This window comes from Falco biarmicus, chromosome W (assembly GCF_023638135.1).
Source record: "Falco biarmicus isolate bFalBia1 chromosome W, bFalBia1.pri, whole genome shotgun sequence".
Taxonomy (NCBI): domain Eukaryota; kingdom Metazoa; phylum Chordata; class Aves; order Falconiformes; family Falconidae; genus Falco; species Falco biarmicus.
Window position 1 is genome coordinate 24,152,422 of NC_079310.1, and position 13,537 is coordinate 24,165,958.

At 40.7% G+C, this 13,537-nt stretch overlaps 1 protein-coding gene across 5 annotated transcripts in view; it reads left to right on the top strand.

Annotated features, from left to right (window-relative positions):
* The first annotated feature begins 1,375 nt into the window (after positions 1-1,375).
* LOC130141866 (sorting nexin-2-like) overlaps positions 1,376-13,537 on the top strand; it is a 49,340-nt gene continuing 37,178 nt past the window's right edge. For 2 of the 5 annotated variants that reach the window (XM_056323109.1, XM_056323108.1), the window contains exons 1-2: positions 1,384-1,732; positions 4,211-4,328. In XM_056323109.1, the coding sequence (XP_056179084.1) occupies positions 1,625-1,732; positions 4,211-4,328 (226 nt within the window). In that variant the 5' untranslated portion in view covers positions 1,384-1,624. Of the gene's footprint in view, positions 1,733-4,210; positions 4,329-13,537 lie in introns of all 5 variants that reach the window. The other 3 variants (XM_056323106.1, XM_056323107.1, XM_056323105.1) reach the window with 3 other exon arrangements.

Sequence of the window (13,537 nt, forward strand, 5' to 3'; positions counted from 1 at the left end):
ATGATGCCTGTTGTGGTTTAACCCCAGCCAGCAATTAAGCACCACACAGCCACTTGCTCACTTGCCCCTGGTGGGATGGGGGAGAGAATTGAAAGAGTAAACGTGAGAAAAATCATGGATTGAGATAAAGACAGTTTAATAGGTAAAGCTAAAGCTGTGCATGCAAGCAAAGCAAAACAAGAAATTCATTCGCTACTTCCCATGGGCAGGCAGATGTTCAGCCACCTCCAGGAAAGCAGGGATCCATCATGCGTAATGGTTATTTGGGAAGTAACCATCTCCTCTTCCTCCTTCTTCCCCCATGCTGAGCATGATGTCATATGATATGGAGTATCTCTATGGTCAGTTGGGGTCAGCTGTCCCAGCTGTGTCCTCTTCCAACTACTCGCTGGCAGGGTGGTGTGAGAAACAGAGAAGGCCTTGACTCTGTGTAAGTACTGCTGAGCAATAACGAAAAATATCCCTGAATTATCAACACTTGTTCACAAATCCAAAACACAGCACTGTGCTAGCTACCAAGAAGAAAATTATCCCAGCCAAAACCAGCACATGCCATAAAATTATAGTTGCTTTGCAAAACAGCAAGTGTGCATTAAGTAGTGATTGATCAAATCATGTTGTACCTGAACGGTTGAAACATATAAGAACCATATGTAAAACCACATTCAGGGTGCCTTAGTTTGGATGGGACACCTCATGCATGAATAAAGGATACTCTTGTAATTCTATACTTTGTGTCCTAGCCTTTCTCTTCAGTTGGCATTGACCAGTTTCAAAATTTTTGTGACAATAACAACCATGTATAGATGGATGAGATTCCTAAAATACAAATATTTTGGGACACAGACTTTGTGTTTTATGAGAAGGAAGACTTTGCTGGATTTAAACAAAAATGACCAGCCTTATTAAACTGTTTTATCACAGTGACGATTTCAAATCACAGCTACCAGCAAACATCCAGTTTCTCAACTTATCTAGATGCTCTAACAGTACACCTACAGCTGTCTCCTTTCATAGGATGGAGAGGGAAACCAAAAGTTCAGCAATTTGCTTGCAATGATGCACTGTTAATGATGTAACCCAATTGATGGATGAATTTATATCTATAGGTTTGCTCATACCAGGTAAGTCAATCCCAGCCAGGCCCATGCAGGTACACAGCCACCCCAGTGCTTCCATAGAGCCCACCCTGGTCAGGGTCAAAAGGTTGCTCTGCGGGCACACAGCCCCCCGCGACACGGAGCCCGCGTACCCAAGCCCAAGGGCTGGCAGCCTTCGGCGGGCGCGGACACGGGCCAGGTACACGCTAACCCTCTCCCTCTAGTTCTCCGTTCCCATCTTGCCCTACCGGAGGGGGGGGAAAGGAGGCGGGGGAAAATGGACAGACAGCGGACACACACGATCCCAACAATAGGAGAAACTAGCACCACCCCAATCCAACCGCAGTGATACCCGCCCACAGCAGCAGGAAAAAAGGGAGCCACAGAGATGCAGGCGTGCGTACTACCCCTTTTTCCCCCGCCTCCCTTCCTAGCTCTTCCAATCACGTGGTGCGAGGAGGCGGGGGTCGGGTTGTCACGTGAGAGCAGGAGGCTGGGACTGGTGACCCAGGCTGGAGGGGAAGATGGCGGCGCAGAGAGAGATTCCGCTATTGGTGGAGGTACGTCCCGCCGACTTCGAGGTGCTGGAGGATGGCAAGAACGTCTTTGCTAGCCCCGTATCCACCTTGGAGGTGAGAGCCCGCTTATCTTGCAGTCGCCCTCTCTCTTTCTCCGGCGTAGTCTATTACTGCGGGGCCCAGCCATTGCCTAGACCTCCGCGGTGGAATGTGATGGTGCCGGCGCCCATCAGGCCCTCCTTGACTACTGGGGGTCCATTCCCACCCCCATTTCGGCCTCGGGCTGTGGCCCTCGTCGTTCTCTTTGAGAGCAGCAGCTCCTTGGCTCTTGCCTTTTGGTGAGGAGAGTTGCCTCGCCAGGGGCCCTCCGGGACTCTCAGCCCCGCGTGGACTCGGTCGTTTCCCCTGAAGTCTTTCTCCTGTCAAAAAAACCCACGGAAAAGTCTCTCTCCAGGTATCACACCTGCAATTGTTCAGAGAAATCAAGAATCTGAAAGATCTAAAAATGTGTGGTGAATACATCTATAAACCAGTCTTACTTTCCATGTCAGGAGTCTAATAAAAAAAACCCAACCAATACAACTGAATGTGTAAATACTTCCTAGTTCTGAAAAATGCTCATATATTCGTTAAAGTGGGAGCCTTTTTCTAAGTTGTGGACGTGTTTCACCTGTGCTAATGACTTATGGAAAAATTTTGTTCTTTGTGTATAGTTTTTAAAAAGAAAATTGTGTTCCACATTTCCTGAAGTTTCCTTTCTCTGACCTTTACAGTAATAACATCAGTGTGTATTTCTTTGTTTTGCTCTGACTGTTGCTTGTCCTTAGAAAGGTCAATAAGTAAAGAGGCTCTTAAATGTATTTTTTAAAGACACTTGCCTTCTCTGAAGTAGCTTAAAAATTTTGGGGGTTTTTTTTCTTTTTATAGATAATCTGTGCAATGCTACCAACAAAAAAATCTGTGGAAAAATACTGTGAAGGAATAACAAATTATATGATTTGTGAACCTGCAGTTGTCAGGATCTATTTTAATAGACTTCTTTACATCTCTGTGATACAGTGTGTATTATTGGAGAGTCTAGTTTTATACTTTCAGAAAAACTGCAATAAAACATAAATAATTTCTTTATTGATGTGCTCTTGAATTAAACTCCCAAGAGATGTGATAGAATTAATATCTAATCCACACTATAACAATGAAAATTCCTCATCTTAACAATTAAAAATAGTTACTGAAAACTATAGCTGGAAGAACTGGTGAAGAAATGCCCTTTCTCTGTATTGAGTGGTTTGGTTGACCGTTCTATTGTGCTGCTTTGTTTTTGTAGTCATTTTATTTGGAAGAAAGTAATTAAGTCGCAAAGGGAAGCCTCATTGCTTAAAGAGAAACTTTGAAGACAAAAGCTTTTTTTACTTTTAATCAACTAGAGTGCTTAGGAAAGAACCTTGCTCTTGTGAATTTCTAGCAAATTTGGAAGGAAGAGATCACGAAGATTGAGTCTGAACTTCTCCCTAGCTTAAAGCTAGATTGTTTAACTTAAGTGTACAGGGCACCTTAGTCCAGAGAAGAACGATTATTTCATGGTGTGGCTCTAATTAAATGTATATATTTTAGTATTGTTGTGGTGTTGTAGTCCTATAATATTCACGAACTAGCTGTTTCTAAATGGCAGTAGCAGCTCTATTAAAATAAAACCAGAGCTGACTTAATCCTGACCATATGTATGTTTGCTGATTAACTAGAGAGGAGAGCATGGCAGGTGACAGTGAGGTCCAAAACCAATTTATGTGAAGGTTATGGTGCTTTGAGAGGGTTCCTAACTGTTTTAATCTTGGAGCTGGCTCCTTGCTTTTTGTGTGATTAATTTCTGTTCTTGCCCCCCTCCTTCCCCCCCCCTTCTTTTTGCACTTCACAGAAGATATACTGTTCTGTTTTTACCTATAATTTGGCTAAGCTAAGCAGTGAAAAAGCTGTAACATTGCTAATAATTCTATTAAAATAGCTTCAGTGTTAGCATTTGCTTTATAAGAAATTTTGTTAACTCGCCTAACTTTGTTCCAACAAAATATAAATTTCATATATATTATGAACAGTAAAAATAAATGAAACTTTGAAATTTCTTATGGCTGCAAGCAGCTGTGTATTGTTTGAATGGAGCTAACATGTTCACTTAATCTCTGAAAAACTGGTATGGAGCACTTGGAGACTTTTTTTTAACATAGAAAAAATTACTAAACGTAATCTAAATATAAGCCTTTCCAAAAGGACCTTCATAATGAAACTACATTCAGAATGCTAATATACTTATTCTAGATATTTCTGTAGTAGTTTTTCATGTAAATTATGCTCGAGGAAATGGGTATTTATTATTTTTTCTGACAGAAATGAAAAGAGCTGCTGACTAGTTTGTATCCTTTGTTTATTGTTATCCCACTAAGAATAGGGAATGGAAATAGTTGATTGGGTTTCCTTTCTGTACATCATCTTGCTTTGTTTCTTTGTAATGAAAGAATGTTTACTGCAATACTTATATACTGATATGTGACAACTGGTTCTCTGCTATTTCATTTTTTTTTCCTCTTTTTATAACAGTCAAGTTCTTCATCTCCAGAGCTAGCAAGTCTTCCTGCAGAAGACCTCAGCACAAACTCTAATGGTCCAAAGCCAGCAGAATTCATGCCAGATGATGATAGAGAAGAACTCTTTGCTGGTAACTGCTTTTTTTCTTCTAATGTAGCTTCATAGACTCTTTTCTTTTTGGACTTAAAGGGGTGTGCTTTTGTGAGGAGGAGGAGGAGGAAGAAAACCTTTTTATGCTGTAAAAGGTAATTTCCATGTCTGTAAGGAAATATGAAGCAGTACCCTTGCAATGGAAACTCTGATTTTAAGTTTAAGCAATTTAATATTGTCGTAAATCTTAACCATTGTTCAACCTGTTGAAGATATACTTTCTGGAAAATTCATTAAGTAATGTTTTCCTTTGGATATTAGGAGTATCACTGGTCTTTGTTGATCATTCTTTATTGGATTCGGTGATCACCTATTTAATTGAAGTCCTATGATCTTCTGCAATATACTGTCAAATTTATGAACTTGAAATAATTTGCAAGAAAAGTGACACACTATAAAAGGAAAAACAGCTGAAGTTCTTTGCGTAAAGTTTGTTCTACTGTTAATACAGTTGAATATTATTGTAAAACTGTTTTGAACTGTCACCTTTCTAAACTGCAAGCAGAAGACAATATTGCTTATTAGCAGAGAAGTGATATGTGACTTCTCTTTAGGGGTAGATGAGCTTTTAAAAATTTCAATAGTAAATTAAAACTGGAGATTTTTTTTCACCAAATTTGTGTGTTGTCATCTGAGCAGTAAAAACTTTGCTACGCTCTTGACAATACATATTTTTGTAATGGAACTATTAAGAATTACATACTGAAGGAATGGCACTTTGAGAAGCTTATTTGATAGAAAAGTTAAATGTCTTAAGAACTTGACAATGATGTACAGGATTTTTTCTTGTGAGACTCTAGCTTTAGTTAAGTTTCATTACTAAATATAGGTTTCTCTATGATATATACTGTCACTGCATAGTGTGACAGTGTTAGCTAGTTAATAACTTGTTCTGCTGATGGTAATATAGCATGTCTTGTTATGTAATAATATTCAACTTCATGTGTGTGTAAAAACATGAGCAAGTTAAAGCCTTGTTTTTTACTGTATAACCATTTATAGCTGTCCCAGTCCTTTTTTCCAATTACGAAGACTGATAATTCAGATCATATTGCAAGTTGAAGGGCATTTCTACTTATTAAAAGACTTTTTTATTATAATAAAAAGGTTAAGAACTGACATATGGGATCAGTCCTGGCATTTCACTAGTGTAAGATTTGGTCTCTAATATTTGACAGTACTGGACGTTTTGGAGAGAGATGTATGAAAGTTTTGATAAGTAATCAATTACACTTATTTTTAATCCTTGGTCAGTCACTACTTTGATGTTGGTTTTCTACAGTCTATTTTTTGTAACATGGATTATGGTTGCTGTCACAATTACAGGTGTAGGAGCATTTACTATTCAAGAGATGTAATGTTTAGAATATATTGCATATCAAAGGATGGTTCTAAACATTGCTTCTTAATCTAACACTTTTCCTATTAGTGAGTCAGTTGACAGTCTACTTTGAATACACTCCTAATCTTATCTTTGTTTGTATCCTGATGTAATTATATTTAAATAAAGTTTATAGTATTTAGTTCTGGGCTGCTTTATATAAATAAGTGTATACGTGTGTCCATTACCTTTGTTCTCAATTTATCAAACTTATATTTGCATATATTTGAACTTAGATTCTAACAGTGTCATAGTTTGCAAACTCTCTTAAAACAGTCTTAAATGAAATGGAGAATAATTAAGAATTCAGTGATAATCCTAGTAGTTTTGTATTTATATTGTCTGATCTTATGACCTACAAAGACTAGGAACACTTTGCTAGTACAAGAAAGCTTTATTTTTAATTTGGTTATATAGCTTCAGTATGTAAAGTCAGCTTTTTGTAGCTGTAGGGTCACAGGCCCTTTGCCTTTTAGGAAAGCAGGTTCTCCTTTGGCTGGAAAATATTAAATTAAGAAAAAAGGTGGCTGGACTAAATATTGATGAGATCCAGACAGAAGTAACAGTTTAGCAGCCAGATTGTTGCAAGTGAATGGAACACTGAAAAAAGATAAATCATTTAATGAGTTTGAATTTTACTATGGAAGACATTTCTTCAAATGTAAGCAGCATTCAACTGTGAAAGCATCTGACGTGCTGCATGTCTAATGCAACTAAAAGTGATTTTTAAAAGGTCAATTCATATACAAAGGCTAGTGAAAACTCTCAAATGGGGAAAAAAAGACTTATTTATAGAGCTTAACACAACTTGCAGAAACATGATATTTTTAACAGTAGCCTGTTCTAAACAGGAATTTTGCATAATACAGTTCTGTCCTAGTGATGAACTTCTAAATTTGTATCACTGTCAGCATATGTATTCTCAAAAGCAATGTCTAATTTTTGTTCCAGTGCTGTGTACTCATGAGCACTCTTTAGCACTGTTTTGCTAGACATTGATGGTCATCCAGCCTTTCTGATGCTGATTTGCTATGAACAGGAACCAATGCGAGAAGGCTACGTGAGATATCCATTTCCTTGCTTTTAGCTTGATTGTGTAAGCCTTATTTTCTATGAAAGCAAGGCTCAAGTTTTAAAAGAATAAAAATTGAATGCAACTTTTTTTTTTTCCCAATATGCTGAAATTCCAAAGAAATCTTATCTTGAAAGATTATAGGGACAGTTAACTGGAGGGGAAGAGAATGAAGTTCTACAACTTCCTAGCTTGTGTTGGTCCTTCACGTTGAATTATTAGACACTATAAAACCCAGGTAAAGGAAGTCCTATGAATGGCTCCTGAAAGGAGGGACTGACTTTTGTAGAGCATTAAAAAAACTGTAGTTTTGCAGACTTATTTGTAAAAATGTGATGATTTTCCTCTCTAACTACTGTAGGCTTCATAAATCTTTTTCATTGTTCGCCTAATAATGCAACCTAATGGAAAAGGAGGTGAGAGAGAACAAATTAGAAAATGTCCTGTACTGTCTTAACACAGTTCAGAATCTCGAATTTTTGTAGGCTTTTTTGACTATATTTTTAAAAACTCTTTGCTACTGTGTTTTAAGGACAGCTATAAGGTTACATCTGCAATAAACTGTTTTTAGATATTCCTATTTAAGGGAGGAAAAAAACCTGCTATGCAACAGCAGTCAGAAGAGAGGAGTGAGAATGTGAGACATACAATTATGCAGACACCAAGGCCAGTGAAGAAGCAAGGGGAGGAGGTGCTCCAGGTGCTGGAGCAGAGATTCCCCTGTAGCCTTAGTGAAGACCATGGTGTTATGGTTTAACACCAGCTGGCAACCAAGCTCACTCACTCCTGCCCCGCAGCAGGATGTGGGGGGAAGAGAACTGGAAAGGCAAAAGTGAGAAAACTCATGGGTTGAGATAAGAACAGTTTAATAATTGAAATATAATAATAATAATGATGTAATGAAAAGGAAAATAACAAAAAAAACCCCAACAACAAATAAAACCCAAGACAGACAAGTGATGCAAATGAAAAACAGTTGTTCACCACCAACTGACTGATGCCCAGCCAGTCCCCATATAGTGGCCCCCGGCCAAATTTCTCTCTAGTTTATATGCTGAGCATGATGTCATATGGTATGGAATATCCCACTAGTCAGTTGGAGTCATCTGTCCCAGCTGTCTCCTCCCAACTTTTTGTGCACCCCCAGGCTACTTGCTGGTGGGGTGGTATAAGGAGCAGAGAAGGCCTTGACTCTGTGTAAGCACTGCTCAGCAATAACTAAAACATCCCTGAATTATCAACATTGTTTTGGTCACAAATCCAAAATGTAGCCCCATACTAGCTACCGTGAAGAAAATTAACTATCCCAGCCAAAACTAGCACATTCTCCACCCCTTATTCCATACCATATATGTTATGCTCAGGTCCCACACTATCCAATACATTCTCAATAACTACCACGCCCCTTCCTATCCTTTGATATAATACACAGATATCATTTATTCCCTTAGTCTATGGATCACCCCTGTAAAATATCCATAAATGTCTACAAAATGTCCATTGAGTTAATTTAGTCCATGACTTTGGGCTCCATCTGTTATGGCGGTCACTCAGGACAGGAGAGGTGTGTTGCATGGAGTTACTGGACACCAAAGCCAACTCAGGTTGGGTCACTGCTGCACTTGCATTGCTGCTTGTAAGGTTTGTCCTCCAATGGTTCAGGTGGGTTTTGCTATAGTCATTCCTGTAACATGTAGCTCATGGGTTACAACATTTTAAAGGTATATCCATTACAATCTCCACCTCTGTTTTCTTTGGACTAGGTTATAAGGTTTAACATTGCAATGAACTCCTCCCCTTACTCTTAGCTTGGCTAACAAAGTGTTCCTGCTATAGTAATTCCTATAACATGCAACTCCAATCATGGAGTATTTTCACCCAGGATTAAATCACTTTGAGGTACACATTGGACTCCTTCATCTTTCTGCATTACCCACCAAGTGCATCCAGGTTGTTGAGCAAAACCAATACCTTGAGTAGGTTTATCCTTTCCTGAGGAAGAAATAACCCAGACTGTTTTTCCCAACAAGTTCCTTATATGTAATAAGGGGATTTCATCTCCTTCCACAGTTTGCAGGTGTTTTGATTGGGCAGGGCCAGGTTGACTGGCAGATCCTCTGGTGTTAACTAACCAAGTGGTTTCTGCTAAATGTGTATCCCAATGCTTAAATGTCTCAGCACCCATTACTCTCAGTGTAGTTTTTAACAGTCCATTGTATTATTCAGTTTTCCCGGAGGCTGGTGCATGTCAGGGGATGTGATACACCCAGTCAATGCCATGTTCCTTAGCCCAGGTGTTTATGAGGTTGTTTTGGAAATGAGTCACATTGTCTGATTCAATTCTTTCTGCAGTGCCATGTTGCCATAAGGCTTGCTTTTCAAGGCCCAGGATAGTGTTCTGAGCAGTGGCATGGGGCACAGGGTATGTTTCCAACCATCCAGTAGTCACTTCCACCATTATAAGCACATGGTGCTTGCCATGGTGGGTTCATGGTAGTGTGATATAATCAATCTGCCAGGCCTCCCTATATTGATATTTCAGCCATTGTTCTCTATACCAAAAAGGCTTTAGCCGCTTAGCTTGTTTTATTATGGTGCACGTTTGACATTCATGAATATCCTGTGCAATGGCATCAATAATCAAGTCCACCCCTTGATCATGAGCCTATTTGTATGTTGCATCCCTTCCTAGATGTCCTGATGTGGCATGAACCCATCGAGCAATAAATTGCTCTCCCTTATGTTCCCAATTCAGATCCACCTGAGCCACTTCAATTCTAGCAGCTTGCTCCACCTACTCATTGTTTTGATGTTCTTCAGTGGCCCAGCTCTTGGGTACATGAGCATCGATGTGATGTACTTTTACAACCTGGTTCTCCAACCAAGCAGCAATATCTTGCCACAATGCAGAATCCCAGATGGGTTTTCCTCTGTGTTGCCAGTTGCTCTGCTTCCATTGCTGTAGCCATCCCCACAGAGCATTTTCTTGTCCCCACAGACAATTCATGATTCAGTACAGAGGTAAAGTCTTGGCCATTTTCCTCGTCCAGCAATATCTAAAGCCATCTGGATGGCTTTCACCTCTGCAAACTGACTCAATTCTATTTGTCCTTCAGCAATTTCTTCAGCTTGCTGTGTAGGACTTCACAGAGCAGCTTTCCGCCTTCAATGTTTTCCCACAGTACGACAGGTTCCATCTGTAAACAGGGCATATTGCTTCTAATTTTCTGGTAATTTATTATACACTGGGGCCTCTTCAGCATGAGTCACCTCAGGTGACACTGAAGGTTTGACCTTCTGGCCAGTCCATGACCGTTTCCAGGATTCCTGGGCAGTCGGGGTTTCCCATTCAAGCCTGTTGCGTGATCAGTGCGACCAACTTCATGTAGCATCAGTTGCATGATGTGTAGAGGGGACCCTCCCTTTAAACATCCATCCAAGCACAATCTAGGTGCCAAAAGGAACTGTGCTTCAGTATGAATTACTTCTGAATCAGCTCAAATTCCTTCATATGCTGATAATATTTCTTTTTCACTTAGAGTGTAACAGGCTTCAGATCCTTTGTATCCCCAGCTCCAAACCCCTAAAGGTTGACCTCGTGTCTTTCTAGGTGCTTTCTGCCAGAGGCTCCAAGTGAGGCCTTTATCCCTGGATGAAATGTAAAGCATGTTTTTTACATCTTGTCCTGTCTGGATTGGCCCAAGTGGTACTGCATGAACTATTTAATTTGTGCAAAGGCTTGCTGGTGCTCAGGGCCCCATTCAAAATCGTTCTTCTGGGTCACTTGATAGAGAGGGCGTACAATCAGACTGTAACCTGGAATATGCATTCTCCAAAAACCCACAACTCCTAAGAATGCTTGTGTTTCTTTTTTTAGTTGGTGGAGACATAGCTGTTATTTTATTGATCTCACCCGTTGGGATATGACGACTCTCATCTTGCCATTTTATTCTTAAAAACTGAATTTCCTGTATAGGTCCTTTGACCTTTCTTTGGTTTATGGCAAAACCAGCTTCGAAAATAATTTGGATTTTTCTTCTCCCCTTCTCAAACACTTCCTCTGCTGTGTTGCCCCACATGATGGCATCGATATACTGCAGGTGTTCAGGAGTTTCACCTTGTTCCAGTGCAGTCTGTATCAATCCATGACAAATTGTAGGACTGTGTTTCCATCCCTGGTGCAGTTGATTCCAGGTGTACTGGATACCTCCAAGTGAAAGCAAACTGTGGTCTGCACTCTGCTGCCAAAGGGATTGAGAAAAATGGATTTGTAATATCAATTGTTGTATAGCATTTGGCAGCCTTTGACTCCAGTTCATATTGGAGTTCTAGCATGTCTGGTATGGTGGTGCTCAGTGACAGTGTGACTTTGTTCAGGCCTCAATAGTCCACTGTTAGCTTCCACTCTCTGTTAGATTTTTGCACTGGCCATATGACACTTTAAAAAAGTGTGAATGAGACTTACTGATGACTCCTTGACTCTAGTTGACAGATCAGCTTATGGATAGGAACCAGGGAGTCTCAATTGGTGCGATATTGTTGCCACTGCACTGTCATGGTAGCAATTGGAACCTGTTGTTCTTTAACTTGCAGCAACCCCACCACAGACGGATCCTCTGACGGACCAGGCAAGCTAGACATCTCTTTAATCTTCTCCGTACTCAAGGCAGCAATACCAAAAGCCCACTGGTAGCCTTTTGGGTCTTTAAAGTACCTTCTCCTGAGGTAGTCTATGCCAAGGATACATGGAGCCTTTGGACCAGTCACAGTAGGATGCTTTTGCCACTCATTCTCAGTTAGGCTTACCTCAGCCTCCAACACAGACAGTTCTTGGGATCCTCCCATCACTCTGGAAGTACAGATGGATTCTGCCCCTTTGTAATCTGATGGTATTAGAGTACACTATGCACTGGTGTCCACTAGAGCTTTATAATCATGTGGGGCTGATATGCTGAGCCATCAAACCCACACAGTCCAGTAAACCCAGTTGTCCCTTTCCTCTGCCTACCCAAAGGCAGGGCCCCTCTATTCCTGGTTGGAGTCTTCATTACTTGATTTTTGTAACTGCAAAACAGAAGTCCCTTCATCAGGGTCAAAAGTATGATCAGCCCTTCTACTCTGCCCAGCAGACACTGGAGCAGTAATTTTCCTGGATGGATGCATTTTGGCTGTTGTTTCTCCTTGCAGTTCTTGTACCCGAGCTTCTAGTCTCCAGGTAGGTTCACCATCCCACTTCTTCATGTCCTCCCCCTGGTCACGCAGGAAGAACCGCAAAGTGCACATGGTGTGTGCAACCAGTACCCTTTCTCTTGAACAGTAAAAAGGCTGACAATAGCCAAGGCCTTGGTTGGAGTGTGTGAGGAAGACCTGCCCTTCTCAGTTTCCTCAGACATTTTTTGGGTCAGTCTGTACACAGCTGAGACACAGGCCCGCATGGAGGGAGCAAGTTTATCTTTGTATACTTGGAGTTGTCGGCCAGTCTACCCATATTTGCTGCCTCTGTGTCTGTCCAGCTCATTATCACTAGGGTATGGGTGTATGACATCGGTGCATTTCGTACAAACTTTTGCCACATAGACCACATGCACTGCATTTCATCCAGGTCTTGGATGTCAGGTCATTATACATCACCTCCACCATGGCTAGTTCCCTCAGATACTGGATACCTCCCTCAATGGTGGTCCATTTGCTTTGGGAATTTACAAGTTCTTCCTTGAAGGGATACGTATCTTTCACGCTTGACAGGAGTTGTCACCAAAGACTGAGGACTCCTGCTTTTTTTTCCAATCCCTTTGTCAATGGCCTTATCCTTAGCAAGGGATCCCAGCTGCTGGGCTTCCTTACCCTCTAATTCCTGACTACTGCCCCAATATCCCAGCATCAGAGTAACCAGCTGAGAATTAGCTCACCTGGTTGATGGCTAAAATCTTTTTGCATATCTTGCAGCTCACTTAGGGATAGGGATTGAGTGGTTTCTGTCTCATTTATGATTTCAGTCTCTTCCTGTTCTTGTGACTGCTCTGCTGCAGAACAGGCTGCCTCTTCTGATTCTTTCTCCTGCTCCCTCTTAGGAGAAACTTCTTCATCCTTTACTAAATGAGTTGACTTCTGCTTCCATTGTTTTTTAGTTATAGGGGCGAGTGATATAGTATCTGGTTTAGCCATAGTGTCTGTTGGTACGTTTTTCCTCTCTTCTTCCTGAGGATGCTGCATAATATCAAGCAGTGTTTGCTGCATAATATCAAGCAGTGTTTGGTAGATGCTGGCCAGGGCCCAGCACAGCATGATAAGTTGTGCCTCTTTGGAATAGCCACAGCATCTTTTTCTAAGTATTCTATCACTTCATCAAGATCCTGTAGATGTGCAGGAATGAAATTCCAGACCATTGGAGGTGAGTTCTCTAGATACCTGCCCATATTCTCCTACATGCCATGCCACCCATGACCATACTGCCACGGAGCCTTGGTCATATTCCTAAATTGCTTGTTAACCTTAGACAAAACTGAAGCAATATTCCTAAGAAGTACCAATAGAAGTATTTTAACTACCCAAGGATGTTCAAGATACGGAGAAGTTATTGTAACAAGGGAGAAAACATCACAGAAGAAGGTAGCAAAGTTGCTATTCTCTATTTCCTCCACAAAAAACCTCTCAAAGGAAGAAGTATAATTGTTATTTGTCTCCATGAGATGGTACCCGAAGTACAGTAATGGATTCAATACAGAGCCCAAATACC